Source organism: Notolepis coatsorum (assembly GCF_963971535.1).
Source record: "Notolepis coatsorum genome assembly, chromosome: 10".
NCBI classification, from domain to species: domain Eukaryota; kingdom Metazoa; phylum Chordata; class Actinopteri; order Aulopiformes; family Paralepididae; genus Notolepis; species Notolepis coatsorum.
The window spans coordinates 33,685,776-33,711,041 of record NC_140174.1 but is presented as its reverse complement, the minus strand read 5'-3'; the positions used below and the strand labels follow the sequence as shown (position 1 = coordinate 33,711,041).

Genomic DNA, 25,266 nt, shown 5'->3' with positions numbered 1-25,266 from the left:
TTGTCAATATTCCAATGTACAGTTTTGCTTGTTTGTACAGTGTTCCCCCCCAACCCCCTCCAATGTAAATTACCTAGTATGGTTGTCAATATCCCAATGTACAGTTTTGCTTGTACAGTGTTTCCCCCCCAACCCCTCCCTACCCAACCCCCCCCCCCCCCCACATGTACAGTTTTTACGTCAAATGTATATACTCCCTTTTCTGGACTCTTTTTGTATCACAAACAGTACTGTATTTGCAAATCTGGTATGTCATAAATGTATAGATGTAGCAGTACTGTCTATCTGTATGTCATGTATGTCATATCCTGATGAATTGAAAATGGGGGACCCTGATGTAAACAAGACGAAAGTCTTTCTCTGGTCTGCATCCCCTTAACAATTGTGTGTATTGAGCTGTACTGTATTGTACCCATTCTGCAATCTGTTAATAAAGTTTTCAATCAATCAATCTGCCTGTCATTATCGTATCAGTAGTTCATTGCCAGCTCCAGAAGCCGCATGTTGCTTTACCTGCTCATTCACCACTCTTTCAGGTAAGGTTAGGTTTATGTTTTTTTTAGTAGATGACGAGCAAGCCAGTCAGGTATTATATCAAAAAGAAGAGTTGTGGAACCCACTGCATCATAAAAGTGCTTTAATAGATTAAATCGGCTGTATAGGATATGGCAATTGGGTTTCATGTCATACAAACACACCTCACACAAACACAAAGCCTCAAAAAAGGACTTTCAACAATATGCATGTTAAATTTGATTGAACAGTTGACATCTCTTAACCTACCCTAGTTGTAGTAAGTAGTACCTGCCCTACAATGACATTATTAGTGAGACCTAACAGTCTCCTGAGCATGAGCAAAGGGCAGTACACAGGGCAGCCTTTTTGCACTTGCAGTGTGTTGTACACCCTTTCTTGCAACCACAATGGATCACTTCATATTCATAGCAGCTCTGTGATGCTTCTGGAAGGGTGGTCCACAGTGGATGCCATCTCATTTCTTCTTTCACCCAGCCCCAATCAGCAGGGCTTGGCAGCTGAGGGTCAGGTTCCAAGGCGTTTCTCCAAACATTGGCCTGATAGCTGGCATGCTTAATGTGTTGCTCTAGCGCAGCCTTCGTTGGGGGCATGTTCTCCAGAGCTCTGGATTTCTGAGTGAAGAGCCGTTTTCTAGCTTAATTTACCTGTGGTTTCGCTTGTCCTGTCATACATCAGTACGACAAAGTGCTCCAACCGTGACTTGAAAAGCTCACTCACATCACCCTGCATCTGCAGGAGCTCATTGAAAGCCTCAGTCACTTCAGAGGAGCATTTTTTTCCTATTGTTAGGTTTTAGTGAGTTTTTCCTTACCTTCGCGTGGGGTATGTCTGGGAGTGCTTGCATTCATTTATTTATTTGCATTTATTTTAAATTTGTTGGACCTTATGGATGTTCTTGTTTTGTTCTTGACTTATTGTTATGTTTCTTCTTGACTTGTTTAAAGAAGACGTGTCCGGCCCATGGGGACATTAACGTGTGTTGTCGGGCCTTACAAATAAATTTGATTTGATTTCAGGGAAAGCCTTCCAAGTCTGCCATGCTGTTTTCTTTCCTCTTCCAGCAAATGCTGAGACTGTGTCACATCCTGTGAGTGAGTGGAACAATGGGAATTACTTAACTCATTTGGATGGAAAGTTCATTATTTTTTTTAATCCTCTCTTTCTCCGATTTTTCTCTGTTTTTCTCCCCGTCCTAATTTTTTGTCATTGTGCCAATTCCCCCCCCTCCCCTATACCTGGTTGTTGTGCGCATGTTCTCCTACTGGTCGGTACAAGGGAACCCTGAAGTAATCCGCACGCTTCCTCCGACACGCGCAGCGACAGCCAGTGACTATTTCTTTTCACCTGGCAGCGAGGACTCTCATTGGTGAAGCGTAACCTGTGGGAGGTCACGCTGCCTTCATCAAGTCCTGCCTCCGCTGAGCAAGCGCCCAGACCTGACCTGTAGGCGTTGTTGTCCGATTCCCACCCATGACTTCCCTCACCCTAACTCAGCCAAACGAGTTAGTATGACGATCAGCCCAAGCCAAGGCAATGCTGACTCCGGGAGTCGAGACCGCAGCCTCTTGCATTGGTGACGAGCGCAATCTCCGTTACGCCACCTGACCGCCTAGAAAAGTTCATTATTTAATTGAAATAAATATACCTTCCAATAGGCTATTGATGCCCTATAGACCTCTTATAACCTAACATAAACATTCTAAATAGGCCCCTATATCTCCTGTTTCAATGTTTGTTAATACAGTTGTTGACAGGACATGAACAGGGGCCAAAGCTGTTCCCCTTTTAGTTTCTCAAGCCAGCTGGGTTTATATGGTTCCACTTATTCAATTGGTCTGACATTTGACAGGAACAGAGTTGAGCATAATTAAACGAAATGTGCATTTTTACAAAAAATTTAAAACAACAGACAGAATACACTATGACTATATTGGAATTATATACTCATGATTACCTGCTTCATTTGTTTTTAAATGTTGTATGTTTTATATTTGTTATGTTTATTGCTGTGGCCGTGGGTGGTCTTGTTAGTGTATTGCACTCATTTACAAACACAATTAAACATTTCTTCCATGCAATAAGCATACAAAATATGGTAATAATGATCAAGAAACAATCATGCCATGATTCTTTTTACCATAAAAGGTACATTTGGGGTAACGTTATATTCACATTCACAAAAGGTTTGATGTTGTTATGGTTTGTAACCGACCCCAAACGCAACGGCACAGAGAGAGTTGTTTTCAGAGTTAGCCAAAAACAAGGGCGTGTTTATTCTCAGAGTCACAAGATTGAATTAGGTGGAAAACAGAACAAATGGGGAATCTGGCATGTGAAGAATGTCTTGCGGCTCTGCAGATTCTCCCAGACGGTGTTGGTGAGGAATTTGCTTGTGACGTCTGAGCCGCTCTGCAGATCCCCCCAGCATACACTCCAGATGGAACACGGAAGGAGAGAGAGAATCCCAGTTAGCTCAGCACACAACAGATAACAGAGAGGTGACTGATCCAAATTAATATCCAAGTGACTTGATCTTCGGTGTGATACACACAGTTAGCAGAGTCCAGAGAAAAAACAATACGGTAATCCAAAGAGTAAATCCAACAACAAAAAATAGGTGAGAACAGTATAACAAAAACGGGATCTCTTCAGTGTTTCACAAACACACAAAAAACTGGTGATCCAAAAAGACTGTTTCAAAAACTCACCAAAGCGCAACGCGTAAAGCGGGCAGATAAACGAGGCGTAGCTTCGTACGGGAAATCAGGTTCTCCAAGGGATACTTCACGAGAGTCCTGGAGAGCAACAGACAGCGAACGGGAAAGAAAGGCAGATGCAGGGAAACTTCAAAACGATCCAACCTCGATATTAGGGGGAAAAGAGTATATAAAGCCCTCTGGGGCGCTGATTAGAACACACATCAGGTGCGTGATGGTAATTGATACTTGACTTAGAAGTGTGCGTTCGGCCACGGACCAATCATCACAGAATCCTCAAAGAAACCTTAAAGGAACGGAGCGTGGCGGGGAATGCAATTAATCAACAAAGTACCTTAAAGGAACGGAGCGTGTGGGTGGGGAGCGGACAAAACCTCACAGATGTAGAAATGAAGAGTTGGAAAATAAGCTTTTATTGAACTTTCTTGGACCATAAAGCAGAATATAGGTCTATATTACTCCAATGTTTACAAACACTACCAATGTAAACAAACGTTTTACAACCACATAATACAAGTACAATTAAAACCTCATATGTACCTGTCTGGGATACTATCAGAAGGAGAATGAATGTCTCCACTGCTATACTTAATTTCTGTGGTGCATTAGTTATACTTTTGGATCACAGGCCTTTAAAGCCTCAATCTGGATAAGTAGCATAGGCAAAAAAAAGAGTTTGATCCAAATTACTACAACGTATGACGTATATCATGCCAGTCAGGGTACCTTGTATATTGTTTACTTTTACTCTTACTCATAGTATACAGATTCAAAATTCCTTATTGCCTATATTTATTGTAACATATAATATACCCGATAAGGCATACAGACCCTCATCTACACCTTTGTTTACACTGTTTATTTTTCTCATATTTCTATATTCAGATTAAATTGTATTGCCTATATATTTATGTCTTCTACTATTACCCTGCCCATACCTGTACCCTCCCACATGCTGCTATGACACCCAAATGTCCCCAAGGGGATCAATAAAGGAATATCTTATCTTATCTTAAGAATTGTAGGATCTTTGCATTTTCAGATTCAGATTCAGATTCCTTTATTAAGCCATTTGTGTAAAAACACATTGGTAATTGTTGCAGCAATACAGTGTATGCATTTTTTTTATGGATGCTCGATATTGGCTTTCTTACCTATACCGATATACCGATATTGTCCAACTCTTAATTTCCAATACCGATATCAACCGATACCGATATATGCAGGGTTTCTCCCCCGCCCCCCCCCCCCCCCCCCCCCCCCCCCCAAAATTGAATAATTTCAGGTAATTAACATTACATATCTCTTGTTGTGGAATTAACACAACATTATGCATACTTTTGACAATAAATAAAATCAGAATTAGTTCTTACTTGCTTGCCTGGGTAAATAAAGGTTATAGAAATGTAAAAAAAAAAAAAAAAAAAGATTTTTTTTTGAAAACCGATACCGATATTTTCCGATATCACATTTTATCGATATTATCGGCCATCCCTAATTTTTTTCCTTTCTTTTTTCACAGTAAACGACAAACACCAACACAGACACAGGACAAAAAACAGAATTTTTTTTAAAATTTTATCCATCCTATGCAGATAGATATTGCTGTTTCCGGGGGTCATGATCCACATTACAGGTCACTGTTGTTGCTGCTGAGCAGCTTAGGGTATGAGGTGCCGATGGAGTAACCGTGGCGATAGACAACCAGCTCCAGCACGTACTCATCCACCTTCACCACCTCTGCGCTCATCTTCCCAGTGGACATGAGGAAGACGATGGTGAAGATGGCCACCTCGAACTCGGGGCTCACGCCGATGAAGGACCCGCCCACCGGCTTCACCAGCCCCTTCCAGCTGAACTGCAGGTTCAAGATGTGGTCGTCCTCATCAGGCTGGGAGAGAATACAATAAAAACCCAATCAAATTCAACCTGTTGTTCAACAACAAATGAAAAACCTTTATGAAAAGGTTGGATGGTCTTTTCTGGTCGAAAGGCATAACTATCATTATTTGTTTATTTTTAAAGTCCTTATTGGTAAACATCCCTCTTACATCACAACACTGTTGGAATGGAATCTTGGAACCTATTATACATGTTCAAACAACTGGTTGATTCATAGGGTTCCTCCAGTTTTCTTTGAACAAGAAAGAAAATGCTTTTTCCTTTGATGCTTCCAACACCTGGAATGCCCTCCGACTGACTCTGAAGCTGAAGTTTCTTCCTTCTTTTGCTGCATTTAAAAGTATGATCTCCGACCACTGTGTGTCGACATGTAACTGCCTTAGCTGATTATTTATTTTTTTTATCTACTTTTTCTCCTCCTATTTTTCTGTATTTTTCTCTCATCCCAATTTAGTCATTATGCCAATTCCCCCCTCCCCTTCCTGGTTGTCGCGCGCATTTGCCCCCCACTTGCCGGTCTAGGGAGCCCTGAAGTCTATCACATGCGTCCTCCGATACATGTGGAGACAGCCAGCAGCCTCTTTTCACCTGACAGCGAGGACTCTCACTGGGGAAGTGTAACACGTGGGAGGCTCACACTACCTCCCCCAGTTCCCTCCCTCGCTGTGCAGGCGCCCTGACTGACCTGTAGGAGTCGCTGTTTACAACAACCAGGACCCACCCCACCGGCTCTCCACCCGCTGACACTGCCAATTGTGTCAGTATGACGACCGAACAAGCCGGAGGTACCGCTGGCAGTTCGATTCGATCCCACTGTCTCTGCGGTGGTAGACAGACGTTTAGTCCGCTGCGCTACCCGACCGCCCTGTCTTAGCTGATTTCTATAGTTTATTCTTATTTTATCTTGCATATATATGTATGAAATTGCTGATAAACTTGTCTTGTAAGCTTGTGGTCACTGTAAATGAGGGCAACCTCAGTGAGTTGAAATAAAGGTTTGAAATGATCAACAACTAACTCCAAACTGAACATCCATTATTTATTTATTTAAAAGAAAATGTAATCTTGTTTTTTTCTTACTGTATTTTTGTTGCCCCTCGCTTTGTAGCCTTTATAGTCAATGTGGTCGTGCTTCTCCTGCAGGTAGAACTGAACCCAGTTGTGAAGCCCAATGACCTCCCGGCCATACTTGGTCTGAGTGGTCTCTCCAACAAACACATGTTCAAATCCACAGGAATCCAGCCTACAAAGGGATGTACAAAAAAAAGGTGCAATATGGAATTATTCATGCATGACTAGGCAATTATATGACACTGTAGGTAAGTGAATTCAGAGAATAATTTAAAAGGAACACGACAACTATTATGAGAAATGTGCGTACCGTCTTCTCCAGAGTCGGACGAGAAGATACCGATTTCTTCTCCATGCGTTCAGTAAAAAGTGGATACGGATCAGCTAGCCTAGCTGTTGGCTAAAAACACCTGTCCTGGAGTTTTAAGCTAGGCTAGCTGATCCGCATCTGCTTATAATTTGTGCTAAACTAGGCTAGCTTCAGGCGGTCAGGTGGCGTAGCAGAGATTGCGCTCGTCACCAACGCAGGATACGCTGGGTTCGAGCCCAGCTCTCGGCGTTGCTATACCAGCTTGGCTGGCCGTTCATACTAATACAATTGGCAGTATTAGGGGGTGGGAAAGCTGACGGGTGGGAATCTGGAGTTGTGGACAGCGACGCCTACAGGTCAGGTCTCGGCGCTTGCTAAGCGGGGCAGGACTTGGTGGAGATAGCGTGCCCTCCCACACGTTACACTCCACCAATGAGAGTCCTCGCTGCCAAGTGAAAAGAGCGTCACTGGCTTGACGGCGCACGTCTCAGAGGAAGCGTGCGTTCGACATCAGGACACCCTTGCACCGACTCGTGGGAGAACATGCGTACAACAACCAGGTAGGGGTGGGGGGGAATTGGCACAACGACTAAATTGGGACGGGGAGAAAATCAGAGAAAAATAGGAGAAAGAGAAGGCTAAAAACAAAACAAAAAAACTAGGCTAGCTTGCAGCCACATAGCTTTCTACTGAATGCACAGAGAGGAAATTGGCATCTATCTTTTTGTCTGACGGTATGCACATTTCCCATAATGTTGGTGTGTTCCTTTTAAATTATTGTCTGAATTCACTTGAAGCTAGGATGACATAACAGCGATACCAAACTGATGGATGAAATTGGACTGAGCAGGTAAAAATAAGTGAGCTCAGCTATAATGAATGAATGAATAGTTTATTTTCGGTATTTGTTTACAACAAATCAAAAACACACTTGTGTGGACTTACAAAAAGAAAAAAAAACACATGCACATATTCAAAGTAAGCTCACACCCAAAATCCAAACTCAATGACCGAAAAAAGGAATAGGCTGAAGCACATGCTTATTTTTGCCTATCCTTTACAATTCTTAAAAACTAAATATATTTTAATATTTAAAAAAAAATTACTTAAAATATGCTGCAAGATATATTTTTGGAAAAAACAAATGTTTGATGTTTTACTCAAAACTGTACTCCTGAATTATTTAAAAAAAAAAATCCCCTGAGAAGTACACAACTTCAACCCGTCACTAAGGCTATTCCATAGTTTAACTCCAAAAACACATCTAGCTTTTACATTAGTTCTTACTTTTTTACATGGTTTAAGAATACATAACCCTCTTAAATTATACTTTCCTTCTCTTGGTTTAAAGAGACATTGAATACAAACTGGTAGGCTTTTACTCTTAGCACGAAAAATTATTTCCAAGGTTTTTATGTACACCATATCTACACATTTTTATGTGCAGGACTTTATGAATGATGGATTTGTCGATTCAAGAGGACGTTACTGGAGACACTCACCCACCACTCCTGTCCCTGTGGTACAGGCGGAACCAGATGTCATGCAACTGCTTTTTGAACTGCAGCTGGTCTGACGGAGACTGCCTCTTGCTGACCAGATACTTGTGAGCACACTATGAAACAAAATAAGCTATTCATAAATAAATCAATACAAAATAAACAGGGTCATGTCTTCCAGCATGGCTGCCTGTAACATAGCATCCATTGTTTTGTATATGGCAATGGAAGAGACAACAGTTGCTATGTGATATGTGTAAAATAGAAAAAACATAATATATATTTGGTCTTATTACTGGATCTTGTAAACAAATCACAGTAATATCATGCTTTTCCAGTGTAACTCTTCCACTGCATAGAAATTAGGTATTTCCTTTTGAAAGCGGTTACCAATGGTTACAGGCAGCCATGCTGGAAGAAAGAGAACTACATAAACATTACATGTAAGACCTCTATTCTTTGGCAACTACGGTATGTGGTATAAAGACGGTTTCAAAGTGACAACAATTACATTCTAAAAAGGACACGTTTATCTCCTGTTGCAATGTTTGCTAATGCAATAACTGACAGGAAATACACTTGGGTCCAAACTGTTCCCTAGCAACAGAATTCCAGTGAAACTGCCTACACTGTAGTCTAGTCAACAAATTATTTACAGATTATGACCAATACTAAAAACGAAGGTTATCCTATAACCCTAGTTATATGAGTATAGCGAGCGCTCTGCTCTATTGGAACTGTCCCTTTAATCATATGCTATCATGAAAACGTTCAATCACATGCACGCTCCTCACCTGCCTGGCCACGCCCACATCCGCTCACACATAAGCGGGGCCATGGCTGTACTACCAGCTCCTTCCCCAGTCTTTCACCGCCGAAACGGAAGACACGTGGGGTCCTCAGTGAGTCAGAGCAGAGCGCTCGCTATACTCATATAACTAGGGTTATAGGATAACCTTCGTTATATTTCGTTATAGTTTTGCGCTCTGCTCTATTGGAACACAAGAGTGGAGCAGAGCGGAAAGCCCGACAGATGTACCCGCTGAGGTCCCCTACAACCATCAGAATACCGGGGAGGATCCGGAACCCCCCCCCTAGTGAGGGGCGGGAGGGAGACCGGACCCGAACTGTGCGAAGAGGGAACAGTACCTCAAACGCACAGGGTGAGTAGACCGTGGGACTTACCTTCGTATAGAAGGGCCGGCGACTACTCGGACGTGCATCTAGCACGCCACCAGGGAACGGACGTGAAGCAAACAAAAAACGTCACAGCCCCCAACATTGCGGGGTCGGGGTCAAAAAGCCCCAACCCTGTGGCAAGGCCGTAGCAGCGGGGCGCGGAAGAGGCCCCAGGCCACATCCCGGGGACCAGGACCCCCTGAAAAAGGGGCCTGGCGAGGTCAACGAGGCCGCGGCATCGAGACCCCACCAGACGGTCACTGGTGACACCACCCCCCACATCGCCAGCGTATCGGACAGGGCCTAAAATAGGTGAAGGCCCTTCTCCCCCTGGCACGCCGCTCCGAAGCGCTCCAAGGAGGCTTCCCCCCCAAAATGTCGTGGGGCCAGCTGGCGCACCGGGGAGACAACCCTCCAAGGAGGTTGATCCCTCAATCCAGGTCGACAGGTCTTAAGAGCAGAACTCGACCTGCGCCCGGAGCACTGCGGACTAGACAGGCGCCTAAGGGGCTTACTATAAGAACAGTATCCCGGCGGAAAGGGTGTTCGGTATGCCGTGCACCATGTCACAATCCCATGGGGCCACGAACCTCGCGGAGTCGGAGTTAGCCAACTCCGCCAGCGAACAGATTCCACCACAAACCCTGACCCTGCCAATTTATTAATCCCGTGGGGTCGAGGTTCAGAGAAAGAGTTTGACACAATTGGCAGACGTCACGAAACATGCAGGGGCATACTCTCGGGCAGCCAGGGTCAGACCCGGGCTCAACCAGAGAATCGACTCTGCTACCAACACACCGGGGAGACAACCACCCCCCTATGTTTATTAACAGAAACTGGTTGCTCCCTTAACCCATTAAGAAACCCCGGAAACATAACTGCGCGTATAGACAGGCTATACAATGCAGTTCAAGGCGTTTCAGGTTTAAAAAGGGTTAAACCAGGCCAACAGGTCAACGAGGGCAAGGCCCGACCTGGGCCTGGAGGACCGGGACCTACACAGGGATGCATAGAGGAGTTGACAGAAGCAGCCTCCCCGACAGCCCCCTCCCATCCCCGGTTTAGCAGGGAGGGAGGGGTGAAATTAATGGAGAAGGACCAACCCACCTAACATTGTGCAAAAAGGTACAACATAGTATGGACCAATGTACACCACTGTTAAGGGCAACTCGTAGTGGCATCTATATGACACACACATTCATGACATCAACCCCTGTGACGTCCGGCCCACCCAGGCATTTCCCCCCCGGAAAAGCTCAGGGTCCTTTGGGGTACCAGAACTTGTCCTGTGCCCTTGTCATGCCGCCGCCGCCCCCAGTCCTAAGAGAGGGGTAGGTACACGTGTCGATCCAAAACATCACAGAGGGCGCCACCAAGACGGTCAGTACACGAACTCACCGCTCCCGGTGGCCCACCTAACAGGCATGAAACCCCCCTGCCAATGTTTGATCTACTCCGTCATCTCCCCCCGGAGATGTACGCGAGTCCTCGAGTCTAACCTAGTGCACTGGCGCTCGGAGACAAAAATCTCCTTCCCAGCCGACAGCATAAAAAATGCCGTTTTTATGATGTTGGGCAACCAAGGCGCGCCGGTCCCAAAAAGCGGATTCAATCATTGAAAAACACCCTGGGCCATCGCTGATCAGTCTCGTAAGACCAAACGCTGATTTATGAAACAGTGTGTATGCTCGTAAAGAACCTGAGAACAGTGACAGCAAATTTCTAACAAGAAAGAGCCCCACAATGTTTCCCCTCGCTGTCTGGGACAAGCAGCAGGAAGCCAGTACGAGCGACACAGACACGGGCTCTTATACGACGAGCCTGGGAATAACAACCGCGTCAATTCTGCTCTTTATGTAAGAGGGGAAGACAGCGGTTTTCCCAGAGAGACCTCAACGTGAGTAAAACAATTGAAAAAGGTTCATGTAACAATTGGACTAAGTAGACTAAGACTCTCTGAGGAGAAGGCTCCTCTGAGGAGGCTCTCTCACTGAGAGGGAGGCTCTGAAACTCTCTGAGGAGGCTCTGAAACTCTCTGAGGAGGAGGCTCTGAAACTCTCTGAGGAGGCTCTGAAACTCCCTGAGGAGGATGCTCTGAAACTCTCTGAGGAGGAGACTCTGAAACTCTCTGAGGAGGAGGCTCTGAAACTCCCTGAGGAGGAGACTCTGAAACTCTCTGAGGAGGCTCTGCAACTCTCTGAGGAGTCTCTGAAAACTCAAAACGGCCCAATATACACTACTGGTAGGGAGCAGAGCAGAAGAACCAATAGTCTCGACTGCATTGCATCACCTATCCTTTACAATGACAGCGGTCTGTAGCACAGGCCCTGTAACTCACGGACATGTCTCTTGGCCAATAAGAAAACGTGCCTGTGACGTCTTCAAATGGCCGGGGGAATCCCGTGTCGCACCTATCCTAATTTGGTGTGGGAGACAGGGAAATCCCCCCCCCCCTCCCTGTGACGAGAGAGAGAACACCCTCGTCAGGGAGACTGATAGGTAGAAAGGCACAACCTCTCGGCCAATCAGTTTTGTAAAGAATATAACTATATCCGGGGGGAGGTTTATTCTGTCCACCCCCCTCATCACCTCACCCCTGATACGACGCCATAAAAAAAGCAGAGCCGTGACACTAGTTGCATAGCACGCTACATGAAAGCACATACTTACCTGTAGAGTAAAAGCTTTACATCATGCACGCCAACCTCAGCCGATAACCTTGTTTGTGTAAAAAACGGGTTTTATCCACGGCTCTGGCTTATGTGCGAAAAAACTTGCCACCCGCTATTTTTTACGTTTACCCTTAAGCAAAGAAAAAATAACAGACTGAAGAGAGGGACTCAAAAAGTCCTTGGTTCACATGCTACATATGTACAACTCTGTAAGCTAACAATAGCACACCAGTTGCGGACTCAAATGCAACTGCTCAAAAAGGCCCAGGGGAGGATGTTCTTCCTCCGGCAGTTGAAGAAATACAAACTGCCGAGGACCATGATGGCCCCATTCTACACGGCCATCATTGAGTCCATCCTCACCCACTCCATCATCTCCTGGTTCCCCGCTGCAGCGGCAAAAGATCTCGCCAAGCTGCAGCGGGTGATTCGCTCCGCGGAGAGGGTGATCGGCTGTCCCCTGCCCTCCCTCAGGTCCCTGCACGACTCCAGGGCGCTGAAGAGGGCGAGGAAGATCATGGCCGACCCCTCCCACCCCGGTCACAGCCTCTTCACCCTGCTCCCCTCTGGGAGAAGGCTGAGGATCCCAAAGGCTGTGAAAGCTCGTCACAGACTGAGCTTCTTCCCCTCATCCGCCAGGCTGATCAATGCCTCAGGTCCCCCCCCCCCTCTGCCCCCAAGTGACACTGGCACAATGACACTGACTGCACTGCACTAGTCCTTACTGGAACTCTGCACTCTACACTTTATATATATATATATATGTATTTAATTGATTAATCCTCCACTGCACTGTTTTTTGTCCTGTGTCTGTGTTGGTGTTTGTAGTTTACTGTGAAAAAAGAAAGGAAGAAATGCATACACTGTAATGCTGCAACAATTACCAATGTGTTTTTACACAAATGGCTTAATAAAGGAATCTGAATCTGAATCTGAAATGCTACGTTTTCATGAAACACACACAACCCTCATCATACAATGAAGCCGTCAAGTTCACTCTTACCACGTAAGAAAAAACACTGGCTTAGGTAGAGAGAAAGGACATAAGCCCCTGGCTAAGTGCTAGAACACAGGCCTTGCAAGTTATACACAACAGCAACCAAGCATATTTCAGAGAAATCTGCACAAACTCCCAAGCAAGAAGGCGCCCTCAGCATTTGTAGCTGTGGGTTTATATAGCACACGTCGTATCCCCCAAAATACAGTGAGGTAAACACACGTTTTGTTAAACAAAAACATTCCCCCCTAGGAAGGACCCTTTGTGTTATCAACCAAAAACATTTTGGGGGGAGGGAGAGTGGGGCATAAGTGGTAACGTGTCCTACCTGACCCCCGGGTGCAGGACGATTGGCCGCAACAATGGCTGGTCCACCTCGTTGACGAGGCCTCTTGCTGGCGGGCCCAGTAGTGGCGACGGCTAGAGTCCTGCTCCGGCGTTTCGCCCACATCCTTCGGCCGGCCGTGTTGCAGGCTGACGACATCCTCTGCCAGAGATGACGTCGAATCAGAGTGTCCAGGGCCCGCTACCTCCCCACGGCTGTCGCTAATGGTTAGCAACAAGCTAACGGCTAGCCCTTACAGGCCCACTGTTAGCTACCGACCAACGGCCAGCTACCGGCTAATGGCTAGCTCTTACCGGCCCACCGTTAGCTACCGGCTAACGGCCAGCAACTGTATTCAGGCTAACGGCCAGCAGCAAGCTAACGGCTAGCTCTTACAGGCCCACCGTTAGCTACCGGCTACTACTAAAGCTACGTAAGGTGGGGAATAGCGATGCAGGCCTGGTCACTCCAGACAGCCGACTGCCTCTTCTTTAGCCCAAAGAAAAAAGGCAGACAACGCCCGCCTCCTTCACAGGACAGTGTTGCCAGAGATACAGTGGCGTCGGCAGCGAAGCCCCGCCTTAAGCTCGGGATAAAAAACATGCAAGCTCGCATCCCTCGCGCCGGGAGGCCAACCCACTTTCTTTTTGATAGGCGGGGGCCTACGTCCAGTGTGGATGGCAGTGGGCATCCTTCCTCAGAGGTGGGACTTGAACCCAGACTCGGAATCGGGGCTCCCAGGAAAACAAAGCCTCTGTCTTCTTGGGGCGTCAAACAAGAACTCCCCGTCCCCTCCATGCAATCCCAATTGTCCATAGGACGTTACCGGCTAACGGCTAGCTACAAGCTAACGGCCAGGCTACAGGCTAACGGCCGGCCATAGGCCAACGGTTTAGCTACCGGCTAATGGTTAGCTACAGGCTAACAGCCAGTTACTGTATCTCGGACGTGATGGAGAGGTAACGGAGGAATCCTCGCCTGGAGCCGGCTGTTCTGCGGGGCCGTATGCCTGAGCAGCCGACCCGCACAACTGACACATCTGTTTAGACCGTCCGCCCCCGCCGCTCACCGCCAATTGACATGATCGAGCAGAGGCGTGGCGGAGAGCCCGCGTCGCAAGACACCACCCACCCAGAGAGACCGTCGGCCAGCCGACTGCCTCTCGCGGCAATAGTATCCAGCTGCACAGCCGGAGAGCAACGCTGGCGGGGGAACTGCCCAGCGACGCGCACTCTCCTCCGGGCGCTGCTTAGGCTCACCTGCCTGCCACAAACGTGGAGCAGGCAAGCTCCACTACGCCCCGAGGAAGCCCAAATGTGAAGCGCCGGTGGAGGTCAGACTCTCCGGTGGTGACGACATTATCCTTTCTTTCTCCCGTAAATTAGTGAGAGAGGGAAAAACAAAAGACAATGCCAACACAGCTCCTATAACTGAACTAACTATTTTAAGCACTGAACTTGAAGAGGTGCTATACACGGACCTCACGTGGTGAAAGTAGGGAAGGAGCTGGTAGTATGGCCATGGCCCGCTTATGTGTGAGCGGATGTGGGCGTGGCCAGGCAGGTGAGGAGCGTGCATATGGTTGAACGTTTTCATGATAAAGGGACAGTTCCAATAGAGCAGAGCGCAAAGCTATAACGAAATATAACTTAATTCGTCAAAGTCATACTGATTCTAGTTCCATCCTCCAAAGGATTTGTCCACGGAAAGGAGTAGTTGAGATATTTCCACACCCTCCCATATGTATTATTATTATACCTTCATGACGTCAGTCTCCAGCACAGCGTCTAGGAAGAGGTGGTTCTCTTTCATTTCTTCGTACGTGACCGTCTCAGAGACGCCTGTGGACGTCTCGTAGTTGTCCAGCAGGCTGATGAAGTCTGCATTGGGAAGAAGTCGTTGTTTAATGTCGTAGCGACATCAGGGCCTCGCAGGAGAGACTACCCATAACATGGGAGCGAAAGTGAAGCGCTGGTCGCCCGCCCGCCCGCCTGCCTGCCTTCGCGCGACTGGTGAGGTGAGGAGAACTTACGGGTGAACGTCTCGATGCTTTTGAGTTTGTCTTCGTTGACGTAGGTGAACAGCGGAGCCCTGGCGTAGTCTCTGGCGTAGTTGCTGCCGCGAGCCACGTAGCCTGCCTTCCCCTGAAGACACGTATGATACACATGTTAGATTAGGTTAATTTAGATTAGATCAGATTCAAATGTATTGTCATCATACAGCACAAGTACAGTACAACGAGAATAAGTTTGTCATCCAACCAGAGTACAAATGTAACAGTAAAGTGCAATAGTAACATACAATGTACAGGTGATAAAACTGGGTATAAGATATATAAATGAGTACTACTGAGTAATAGTGCTAATACATAGTCTGTACAGAGTTGTAGTATTAATATATACAGTGATACATGCAGGTATAAAGACACTATGGTAGTAAGTTGTACTGGCCAGCAGCATAACTAAGAGCAGGTAAGGGATAGAATAGAATTGAAATACTTTATTCTTTTTCTCTTTTCTATTATATCGCTCACATTTCGTAAACATTTGGGTAGACAAAAACAAAAGTCACGAATGTACAGATATGGATAACAGTGTGGAAGTTCCTTTTGTTCACACCTCCCCCTCCCCCCTGTATCCTCATTTCCTCTCCCCTCACCTGGTCGTCCCTTCTCCCTGTATCCTCATTTCCTCTCCCCTCACCAGGTCGTCCCTTCCCCCTGTATCCTCATTTCCTCTCCCCTCACCTGGTCGTCCCTTCCCCCTGTATCCTCATTTCCTCTTCCCTCACCTGGTCGTCCCTTCCCCCTGTATCCTCATTTCCTCTCCCCTCCCCTGGTCGTCCCTCCCCTGCCCCCTTTTCTCCCAGAAAGCTTAAAAGGCAAACTCGCACAATGAAGGGTCCTTTCTCCTGGCCGGAGAAAGTCAAGTCCTCTAGTCTAGTAAACTTCTAATCTAAATTGAATTTGATTAGTAATGTTTTTAAGAATACATTTGTATGATACCACAGTATCTACAGATATGTAAAAAGGATTATATGCAGGCATGTACAGACAGATGTGGATAGATATACAGTAAAAAAATTTATATACTGTATATATATTCTATATACAGCATTATTGTACATGCAGAGTTATATGGGTTATATGCAGGTGTATAGTATGTATATATAAGAAGTATATTCAGACAGATATGGATATATATATACAGTATGTGGTAAATATAAATATATAAATGTATATATACGGTATACAGCACTATTTTACATGCTATCATACAGAGTTATATGGGTAGACTATAGTATGAGGTTGTTATTATTATGAGTACTATGATTACTGTGTAGGGCAGTTGTAGACAGTGAAAGCAGTAGGTAGGTATAAATTGAGTATAGGCAACAGAATTCAATGATTGTACAGTATGGGTAACATAATTACAGTAATTGCCAATGTCTGATACCCTGATGAAGACAGTTCACTGTCAAAACGTTGGAGACTAAGGAACCTAAATGGAGCTACATTGAGTGTGCTGTATTCCTTCTTATTTACACCTGTGTTTACTGTTTACCCATCAACAAGTCAAAATGTCTCCTGCGAAAAAGGCCTATGGTATTGTATGATGTCATTGTGGTTTTAACAACACAATTCTACACTCTTCACAAGTTTCTCTCCTTTTCTAAGCATCTGCCTGTATTCTCCACTGATTATGCTATGTACACACACTGTGGCAGATCTCACCCCCCCTCTTATGGATATGTGAAGGATGGGGGATACTTTTGCCACGGAAGGAGTAGAGTCAATTAGGTAGCTGATTAGTACTGATAGAACACACCTGCGCATCATTAGTCCACCCACATCTCACGTGCACATGCCCAGACCCACACACTACAAAGCCACTAGGTTAGTTAGGAGTAAGTTGAGCGGAGGTGAGGTTGGAGTTGTTGTTTATTGAGAGAGCGATAGTATTCGGAGTTGTGAAGGTGAGAGGTAGTGAGAGGAGAGGAGAGGTGAAGGCGAGTAGGTGTTCTTTGTGTACTGGACGCTGGACTGGCTGAGAAACCCCCTTGTGTACTGACCCTGGACCTGGACGACTACACAGTAAATTTCAGTTTGAGTAAAATTTACTCTGCGAAATTTACTGTGTACCCTGAATAGTGAACAATCCCTTTTTCTGTCTGCGAGCCTGTTTTGTGTTTTTGACCCTCGGACTGAATCACGACCATTCTTTTGCTTTTTCCCGCTGGATTCTGCCTTGAATTCAATAACTACTTGCATTGATTGATATTGCTCTTGTGTGGACATTCAAATTTGTTTGTATTTGAACCGTGGCGAGTCTGAACCCCACCAGGCTCGTCACCACACACACACACCCACACACACACGGCTGGTTGTCTGCCCGTAATCCATGCGGCTTCTTATGAGATGATGAACCAGGGCCCTGACATTGGTATAGGGGGTGAGGAGGTCTGCTAGGTAAACAGGGGCCTTCCCATTTAGGGCTTTATAGACTAATAGGAGAACCTTGAAATCTATCCTGTAGCGCACCGGGAGCCAGTGAAGGGAGGCAAGAACAGGGGTGATGTGAGCTCTCTTTTGAGTACCTGTGAGCAGTCTAGCAGCAGCGTTTTGGGGTAGCTGTAGGCGGCCTATGGTCGACTTATTAAGCCCCAGGTACAGGGAGTTGCAATAATCTAAACGTGAGGATATGAAGGCGTTAGGAACCATCAGCAAATAACATGACTGATCTGAGCGATAGGTCTACAGGCTATGCCTGAAGCAGTGACCACATGAAGTCCAAAATCCCTTTGGAGTGGTTATGTGTGGGTGTATTTGTATCCCTGTTAGGTTGTTCGTCTGTTCCATGTATCCTGTGTTCATGTAATCCTGATCTGTGTTCTCCAGTGTTGTGTAGTGTGGTGTCCCTTTTCCTGTGCCTTAGTTCAAGGGTACTACGATTATGCTTGCACCTCATGGTACCAAAGCACCTCAAAGGCCCTAAAAACAAGACTACAATTAATTAATTACAAAGCCTGTATTTAATTAGATATATTTTTGTAATCGCCTGACGGCACTAGATTTAATATGATTCCATAATGCTCTCTGTGGTTGTAGGATGATGACATTCTCAATACAAAGATGCCCTGAAGAAGGCCGATAGAGAGGCCGAAACATGTTGGTTTTTTAATTGTTCTATTATGAACTAAGCAACTAATTAAAGCTTTTTTATATACTTGAAGAGTGCCTGGAACTTCTTTGTTTTTTCAAGGGACTAAACACGTTTTGCAATTATGCCACAACAATGTGGAACGCCCTACCCACAGCCGTAAAATAATGTGAATCCCTACCCTCCTTCAAGAGCACCTACGGGAGGCTGCAATTCAAAACTGGCCCCGGTAAATTAGTTTCTTCCCCAGTTTCTTCCCCCTCGAATGTATATATATATTTTTTATGATCTGTTTCTCTTAAACAGTACTGTATATTTGTATATCTTGTATGTCATAAATATCTGGATGAAACAGTACTGTATATCTGTATGTCGGGTGTATGTCATAAATGTCATGATGAATTGAAAATGGGGGACCCTGATGTAAACAAGACGAAAGTCTTTCTCTGGTCTGCATCCCCTTAACAAGTGTGTCTCTAAACTGTGTATTGAGCTATACTGTACTGTACCCCATTCTGCAATCTGTTAATTAAAGTTTTCAATCAATCAATCAATCATGGTTCCGGCCTGCACCTGAGGGGAGATGGTGTAGTCGGTTCCAGGTCTGAGGCGGTTCTTATCCAGGTTCCAGAGCTCGTTCAGCACCTCGGAGAGCTCCTCGTTCACCCCTTGACTACAGAAATACACATATCATAAGCACTCAATTTCACAATAGGCAAAATATGAATAAAACGGAAATTTTTTATCATTAGAAGATTCGTGATCATTATCATTCAAATATAGGATAATAACATTTAGTCATTTAGCTGACGCTTTTATAGATAGATAGATAGATAGATAGATAGATAGATAGATAGATAGATAGATAGATAGATAGATAGATAGATAGATAGATAGATAGATAGATAGATAGATAGATAGATAGATAGATAGATAGATAGATAGATAGATAGATAGATAGATAGATAGATAGATAGATAGATAGATAGATAGATACTTTATTAATCCCCTTGGGGAAATTCAGGGTATCTCGCAGCTCACACAGTATACAGACATTGACAGTTCTCATTCAGTTATTACACGTTATGTCTGCATCATGAATTAAATATAAGCACATGATAAAATTCAATTAAATCATATCCATCAATATTAATAGGAGCGTGATTAAATAAAAGCAGGTGTATAAAACAGTGTATAAAAACAGGTGTAAAAACAGGTGTAAAAAAACAGGTGTAAAAACAGGTGTGTGGGTCAGAGGTCAAGGTCCCCTGCACTATATTACGCTGTTGTACAGTCTGATGGCTGTGGGGACAAAGGACCTCCTGTGCCGCTCAGTCCGTGAGTGCAGGGAGATGAGCCGTCCGCTGCGACTGCTGCTCTGCCCCACCAGGGTGTGGTGGAGAGGGTGGTTGGTATTGCCCATGATGGCCAGCAGCTTGCTCTGCGTGCGGCTCTCCACCACGGTCCCCAGTGGGTCCAGTCTCCTCCCCACCACTGAGCCAGCCTTTTTCACCAGCTTATCCAGCCGCCTGTGACTTACAAGTTCTGTACGACAAGTCAGCAGGAAGGGTACAACTCTGGCAGCTGAGTAACAATGTTTATCAAACAACTTTGGTGCTGCAGTGTTGAGTGCATAGTAGTAGAGACATAGTATAATAGGCAGTAATATAGGCAAGGTAGAGTATTTAGTGGAAGCAGGGACGTGCACAGGACTTTAGAGGGGCAGGTGCTCAAAGGCTGAAAAGGGCACTACACTTGTGTGTATATACTAACCGAGCGCGCGTAGCGCGCGAGCACGATTTTTAAGGGCCCTTTTCGGGCGGGGGGCCCCCTTTTTATGCTTTTTTGGGGGGTTTTGGTGATCAAATATTGAATATTGAACTATAATAATCAGTGCAGGAGCTCACTTATCCTTGAAAGACACTTTTATCACTGACTTAAAAGGCCCATACATCTCCATAAATGTCCAGGGGGGAGGGAATAAGTGCTTACCCTACAGCCCCAAGAAGTGCTGTATATTCTGTATTGTTTAATATAAATGCATTTTTTATTCCAATCCCGATTTGTATTTGAGATTCCCAAATCCCATCGGACTTGACTTCTTCGTGTCCCTCAATGAGTGTAATACCAGCATTCAACTGTATGCGCCACAGCGGTTTCTATCATCATCATCATCACCACCCACGCTATGCATAAAATATATAGGTCCGCGGAGGAGGCCGTGCAAACTGCAATGGAATATGGGGCATCTCTCTCTCTGTCCCTAATATTTTGATTCTATCCTGACATTTTTCAGTTGGAAGGGCAGTCTATATGCGTAACGTAAAAAAAAAAAAAAAAAAAATTAAATTAAATTTTTTTTCAAAAAGGGCACTTTTTTGATGAGGCTCAAAAAGGCAGGTGCTCAGGCACCCCTTGGCCTCTATGTGTGCACGTGCCTGAGTGGAAGTGCATGATAGTAGAACATAGTAGGTTCGTTTTATTTATTTATTTCTCCTTCATTTCAGATATTCATTGAAGAAGTGTGTTTTCAGTCAATGGCGAAAGATTGGTCATGTTTCGGCTGTCCTAACTGTGGTGGGAAGTGCGTTCCACCATTGTGGAGCAAGAACCGAGAATAGCCGGCTTCTTTTGATGACTCTCCCGGAGGCGTGAACACTTAAGGTAACCTACTTGCGTTCAGCGTTTCTCTGATTGGCCACGACGCCCACGTGACCGCACGCTAGCCCGCCCCCTTATCGCCGCCTGCCGCTCCTGTGTGTTGCAGCGCGGCACGAGCAGCAGAGGTCCCTCGCGGAAATGAAATGCGGAAATGTAATGTTATGTTCGAGCCGAATCGAAGCGCTAGAATACACAACATATTTATCAAAACAACTACCAGAATCACTCATAACGTTATTTCGCGTGACAACACAGCCCAGCTGTCAGAAACTGTACATTGTAACGTTATATAACGCAACCTTATATAGCGTTATTTCGCGTTTTTATTCATAACGTTATTTCGCGTGCCAACACAGCACAGCTGTCAGAAACTGCCCATTGAGGGGGTTTGAATCACTGTACATCAGTGGAGGCTGCTGACTGATTAACTAGAAACTGTACAGAGTTAAGTGTACTGTACTGTACAATACAGAGTTAAGTGTGTACTGTACATACAGAGTGTAGTGTACAATACAGAGTTAACTGTATGTACAGTACACACTTAACGCTGTATGTACAGTACACTCTTAACTCTGTATTGTACAGTACACTCTGTATGTACAGTACACACTTAACTCTGTATTGTACAGTACAGTACACTTAACTCTGTATGTACAGTACTCACTTAACTCTATGTACAGTACACACTTAACGTTAGGTTATGACTATAACCAAGTTCTGTTAGTTAGGGGCGACGCTTGGCATCACCTTCTGCACTATCTCGCGTACGTGCACGCGTACTGAATAAATTCCACAAATGTACCTCTAATACCAGTATTAGTCTGACCACACCCCTCATCAGCTTACCTTCATAAGCAGGTGTGTGGTCACCTGCTCTCCTCCTTCCCAAGCTTTCACCACAAGGTGAGGTCAAGGGCTGCAGCGGCCGTCTGATGCCAAGCGTCGCCCCTAACTAACAGAACTTGGTTATAGTCATAACCTAACGTTCTGTATCGTTAAGGGGCTCAGCTTGGCATCACCTTCTGCACAAGGGAGGCCAAGCCCCCCACAACCATCAGAACAGGGAGGGCCAGGGCGGTTAGGTGGTCGAGCGGAGATTGCGTTCGTCACCAGCCCCGGAGCTGTGAGCTTGGTTCGCCTGTTCGAATCCAGCTCACAGCTCCGGGGTTGTCACCAGCTTGGCTGGCCGTCTGCACTGATACAATTGGCTGTATCAGAGGGTGGGAGAAGCTGGCGGGGTGGGTCCGGGTCGTTGTAAACAGCGACTCCTACAGTTCGGTCGGGGCGCCTGCTAAGCGCGGATTGGACGTGAGGGGGATAGTGTGGTCCTCCCACACGCTACGCCCTCTCAATGAGAATCCGCGCTGCCAGGTGAAAAGAAGCGGTGATTGGCTGGACGTGTGTCGGAGGAAGCACGTTGTAGCCTCCACTCTCCCAAATGATCTGACTGTGGGGGGTAAAGCGCAGCGACCAGGAAGGGACTGGGAATTGGCATACGACTAACATTGGGATGGGAGAAAATCGGAGGAAAATGGAGGGGGAAAAAGACCAAAAAAAAAAAGAAAAAAAAAACAGGGAGGGCCGAGCCCCCCCGACCCCCCCTAATGAGGGGTAGCCCCCCTATTAGGGGCTTCACGGGAAGGCGACGGACCCGACCGTGCGAAGAGGCACTCAAGCAACTCAACGCACAGGGTGAGCAGACCGTGGCTTGACCCCACGACTACACACACGCACAACCCGCATGCCACCCGGGAACAAACGGAGGAACAACCTCGTTACTGCCCCCAGAATCACGGGGTCAAGAGCAAACCCAACCCCGTGGCAAGGCCGTAGCAGCGGAGCGCGAAGGAAGACCCAGATCCACCAAAGGACCGGGCTCCCTGGAATGGGGGCCCGGAGAAGTCCATGATGCCAGCATCAAGACCCCACCAGGGGGGCACCTAGTGACCCCGCCCCCCACATCGCCAGCGTATCCGGACAAGGGGCCCCTCAGCCGAGCGGGCCCTGTCCTCCCCAACAGCACACCGCCTGGAACACAAGCCCTGCAACAGGCAGACAGCACGGTTAAACACACAAGAGGTAACCAACGGAAGCAGGCAGCGCACCGGGGAAAGACCAGGCAACAGGCTGTCAACCCAAGCCTGGAAAAACTGCGGACGAGGCAGGCGCCAGAAAGGACAGCTGAACAGCCGTCCCGGCGGAAGGGGCGTATGCTGGCGTTGTCGCATAACCAAGCTTTCAAACAGCACGTCAGAAGTGGGATCCGTAGACCACTCGACCCCTGACAGCTGCCCACAGAAAAGCCCATACGATCGGCAGACGTCATGAACGTGCAGGGGCACCCTCAACCGGAGAACCGGGAGTTGACACTGCAGCAACACACCAGAGAACCAACCACCCAGGCATCACCCCATGCAATGGTTGGTCCCATAACCCCTCAGGAAAGAACCCCGAAACACACCTGCGGCATCGCCGCAGCCCGCGTTCCGGTTCCCAACAGGGCTATCCCGGGCCTACGGGTCAACGAGCATCACCCCGGACCGGGCCCGGTGATACGGGGAGCACAGGATCCCAAAGGAGGTTAACCCCACCCAACAGGCTCCTCAGCGCCAAAACGCAAGAGAAGAGCGTAATATGGAAGACCAGCCCCAGCACCCCGCACTCGGTATTCCCAGGAGGTCACCCAACCAAGTACCAACCAAGACCAACCCGTACAGCGGCCGAGATCCGACGAGATCGGACGCGTACAGGTCGGCACGGCCGTAAGCCATTACGACAGTGCAGAATACAACGCACCCAACAAGGGTCCCATAACGCTCAACCCTGTGACACCCGGATCGACCTAGCATTTTTCCCCCTGAAAAAAACCCCAAGTCCCTCAGGGTACCAGAACAGCAGATCTGCATCCCCAGCGGACAACGGGTGCACTGATCTGGACCAGCGCGACCAGAACCAGTCCCGTGCCCTAATCACGCCGACCTGCCAACCCCAGGAGAAGGGGCAGATATGCGCGTTTGATCCCAACATAAAAAAGAAGGCGCCACCCAGACGTGTCGGTATGAACCGCGTCCGGCGGCCCACCCCTAGGGCGTGAGACCCTTCCCCATATGTCCAGACCCATTCCATCATCATCCCCTGACATGAATGGGAACCCATCGACAACACACAGGATGTCGGAAGAGGAAAAAACCCCCATCCCAATTGCTCCATAAAAACGCTGTTTTACCAAAGCAAACGAGGCGCGCCAGTCAGCAACGGCCCAAAGCACATCCTGAGCCAGCACTATGTGTGCGTTCTGACATACCCACATCAACAATAGGCCGTTTAGACCACCATATTGAATCCCCAAGACGCCCAGGGAACGACAAGAGGGGCGAGATGCAATCAACTCCATGAATGAATGAATGAAAATATTTACCCAACAGACTGCAGTACAGGAATACATACAAAAAGATAAGGGGAGGCAGACCTGAGAAAGACGTTAGTCTTGTTTCCATCAGGGACCCTCATTTCATATCCATCAAGACACATTCAACTCTTTATAAAATAAAGAAAAGGCATCACCCGTATGACCCAACTGCACAGCTGGGAGTAAAAACCCTGTTTTTCACATGATTTTAATCCAGTCACTCCTTTTAATCAGAGTGTAAGACCAGACTCCCCCAGAAAACACCTTCCCACATGAGACCACGGTCAAGAAAAAGATATGTAAACTGTGAGACACGTGACCAACAGACTCAAGTTTGACACATAAACGGGCGCAGCAGGCTGTAAGTCCTGCGCCCAACCTCGACATCTTTAAGACACCAGCTCATGGAAGGCGTCGCCATAGCAACAACGCTACAACAGGCGGGGAAACCCACCGGATCCTGTCATAACAGGAGTCGGTAGAATACCCCTTCCCCCCCCCCCCCCCCCCCCCCCCCCCTGTCAAGCACTGGCTTGGCCCTGACTGGCTCAGCAGAAAAGATCAACAAATCCTCTAAACCAATCAAGTGGGAAAAAGGAGGGGTTTATTCGACACCCCCTCCCGAAAACACACCTTTTATCCCTACACACAGAAAACAACCGTAGCCATCTTGAAAACCTCCGGTAGAACAAGCATAGCATAAGCTAATACAATGCCTGCTACCCACAAAGTGTAAAAAAGGGTTTACAACAAAACACAAGTCGCCTGTGCGTGAATCCCATACCCGTTGCCTATGTCATACATAGGAAGAACGCTGAACGAGAGTAA

The 25,266-nt window shown here is 46.7% G+C and overlaps 1 protein-coding gene across 1 annotated transcript in view; it reads right to left on the bottom strand.

Annotated features, from left to right (window-relative positions):
* Positions 1-4,884: 4,884 nt before the first annotated feature.
* The window catches only part of LOC311236282 (uridylate-specific endoribonuclease C-like), a gene marked incomplete at its 3' end in the record, with an annotated part of 38,345 nt that continues 17,963 nt past the window's right edge, over positions 4,885-25,266 (bottom strand). The window contains exons 2-7 of the mRNA XM_084323962.1: positions 18,942-19,041; positions 15,242-15,353; positions 14,968-15,089; positions 8,040-8,152; positions 6,237-6,399; positions 4,885-5,145 (exon numbers count right to left, since the gene is read on the bottom strand). Of these exons, the coding sequence (XP_084180088.1) occupies positions 4,885-5,145; positions 6,237-6,399; positions 8,040-8,152; positions 14,968-15,089; positions 15,242-15,353; positions 18,942-19,041 (871 nt within the window). The remainder of the gene's footprint in view (positions 5,146-6,236; positions 6,400-8,039; positions 8,153-14,967; positions 15,090-15,241; positions 15,354-18,941; positions 19,042-25,266) is intronic.